This window comes from Meleagris gallopavo, chromosome Z (genome assembly GCF_000146605.3).
Source record: "Meleagris gallopavo isolate NT-WF06-2002-E0010 breed Aviagen turkey brand Nicholas breeding stock chromosome Z, Turkey_5.1, whole genome shotgun sequence".
Classification (NCBI taxonomy): domain Eukaryota; kingdom Metazoa; phylum Chordata; class Aves; order Galliformes; family Phasianidae; genus Meleagris; species Meleagris gallopavo.
Genome location: NC_015041.2, coordinates 51,925,743 through 51,928,474, shown reverse-complemented (window position 1 = coordinate 51,928,474; position 2,732 = coordinate 51,925,743). Strand labels below are relative to the sequence as shown.

The window sequence follows — 2,732 nt, the reverse complement described above, 5'->3', positions numbered from 1 at the left end:
ATAAAGCGGCTCTTTGTTAGTCAGAGCTTGGTTTAATGGCTGAGTGTCTAGAGAAGCCTTTCTAAACACCTGGCAGCATCGTACAATAAAAGCTTTGTAATTTTAAGTGGAATAGGCCTTCCCCCCCCTCCTTTCATAACTCCCCCTCCTTTTTTCTGTGTGTAGTGAGACAGTTACTTTTAGTGATTTAGGTATTAACAAATGCTGGAGTAAGAGCTCCCCTCTCTGTTCCTTTGATAAAACTGCAGAGCTGCTGCGTAATGTGAGGATGCTGGGAAATTAAAATAATTTGTTCCAGAATATTTTGAAATAGAAATGCTGCTTGAAACAATTATATTGATGATATAAAATACAGCTTCCCTAACATACAGTTAAATCTCATTCTATAGGCACTACTAAGTACTCACTAGAAACAGCATAGCCACTTCTTCTGCACTTGGTAAAAATGATCTGTAAGGCAATGAAATTAACTTCTTCATGTCATAAAGTCAATTAAAATAGCTGAAATACTATGTAAAAAATACCTTAGAGTATACAGAAAATTTGCAGCCTTTTTGAACGTAACATTTCAGCTGCAATAATATTAATGACTACTTTAAATGACTGTCATTGGTTGAACATGGCAAGGATGCATGGGATTTAGACTTCTTTTTCTAACAGTTAGTATTTATATAAGCAAACATTTAACAGACAAAGATCAAAAGAGAACTCCATACATATCTCTTCAGTATTTCCTCTCGCTCCTTCGGGTCCTCCAAGGAGCTGACAGAAAGATCAGAGATGGTGACTGCCGCTGAGGCTGTCAGAGTGACCAGCAACACCAGGCATCCTTCTCCCTCCTCCAGCGGCATCTCCAGCTTGTGGGTCTGTTCTTTACTTAGGGTTGACAGGTCAACCTGGCAACTAGAAACATTTTTTATCAGTATATGGTTTTCATCACATTAAACAACAGTACATTGGCCTACTTGCATTCAGCTGCACAAACAACAACAATAACAACAGCACAACTGCAGATCAGTAGGAATTCCTTCTCAGCTTCTCAAAGGATTTCTCTTCATTTTCAGACTGTAGCGTTTGCCTTTTTTTTAAAGCTATAACTTATGAATATGAACATCAAGTATATTAAAAAGAACATGTACACACTAGAAACGAGGTTATCTAAAATGCATTACCTGAGCCGAGACAAAGAGAATTTTAAAAATTCACATTCAAACACAGGTTGTACTTTTAAATTATGACTCTTGTATAAACATAACATGCAAGTTTTGGTACGAATATTTTTGATACCACTCATCTAGCAATAGTAAAAATCCCCTCTAATACGAATAAAAGAGAAAAAAAAAAAAAGATCTATGTGTGGATTTAATTGTGATGGAGTCAACATGACTGAACACACAAAAGCAGGACTAGAGCACCACTCAAAAGGCTCAGCTCTCTTGCAGTAAGCTGTGCATGGCTCAGGGTCAGAGCTTCATGCAAGCATCCAGGATAAAATCTGATGCCACAAGCCCCTTTATAGTAAGATGTCTCATGCTGTAATGAGCAAGGACTGCTTATAACTTCACAGTGTCTGAAGACAATCCTCTGTGCTTGATCCCTCTCTGAATAACCCTGGCTGCACAGGTTGTATCATGCAGTGAATTAATGAAGAATGGCTCCATATGCGTCAGCCAGCAGCCTTGCAGTTACTGAAATATCTTCAGAAATAAAATATTGAACTATTAAAGTAAAAATGTTGTTCTTGCTAACAAGGATCTGACCAAAAACTGTTTAATTAAAGCAGTACAGTCTGTAAACACTTTGTGAATACCTTTAGAAATATTAATATTTTTATGTCTATACTTCGTAAGTTTCAACTTTTCTAGATTGTAACTCTGAACGTGCCTAGAAATTCAATGCCTGTGCCAAACATAATGCCACCCTGCCCTGTAAAGTAATTTCTGCGAAAAAGCACTGAATATTTCTACTTTAAGTATCTCCAGTAAGGTTTTGCCAATTCATTACTCTGAGTAAAAGCAAAACCAATATTTAAGTAAAGTGTATGAATTCATTCTATATTTAGTTAACCAACTGCATACTTGTAACAGTGATTATGTAATGTGATGAATACGTGCTCTATATGCCACTCTCACTAAAGTAATCATCTAGCAAACTCTTTCCATAAAATGTCAATTGATTTTAAAGAGGAAGTTAATGTGTTGACCACAGGGCCAATAAACTGAAAAATAAGGCAGCAGACATGAATAAATAGGCATTTATAGACAGGAAATAGCCAATTATCAGAATAAATTCATTCTTATAAAACAGGCACTGAACTCCTACAGGCAGATTAGATTTGCTAAAGGAAAATTTTATTGGGAAAAAAAAAACAAAAAAACATTTACTGTCTTTTATGTTCCTGTCAAAATTCAACTACTATAAAGCTCATGCAGTAACAAAGCTTAATTATTTTACAATGAGAAAATTTGAAACTGATAGTGAGTTTAGTGTTTTCCTTTCCTTCATATATTCTGTTTGTATATTCTTTATATATTCTGTATATGCTGTTTATGAGGGTGGATAGTGACAGGACAAGGGGGAATGGTTTTAAACTGATACAGGAGAGGTTTAGGTTAGATATTGGGAAGAAGTTTTCTACACAGAGCGTGGTGAAGCACTGGAACAGGTTGCCCAAGGAGGTTGTGAATGCCCCATCCCTGGAAGCATTCAAGGCCAGGCTGGATGTGGCTCTG

At 36.4% G+C, this 2,732-nt stretch overlaps 1 protein-coding gene across 1 annotated transcript in view; it reads right to left on the bottom strand.

Annotated features, from left to right (window-relative positions):
* The window catches only part of MCTP1 (multiple C2 and transmembrane domain containing 1), a 219,047-nt gene that overhangs the window by 116,177 nt on the left and 100,138 nt on the right, over nt 1-2,732 (bottom strand). Inside the window, exon 5 of the mRNA XM_031557436.1 lies at nt 717-903. Coding sequence (XP_031413296.1) covers nt 717-903 — 187 coding nt within the window. The remainder of the gene's footprint in view (nt 1-716; nt 904-2,732) is intronic.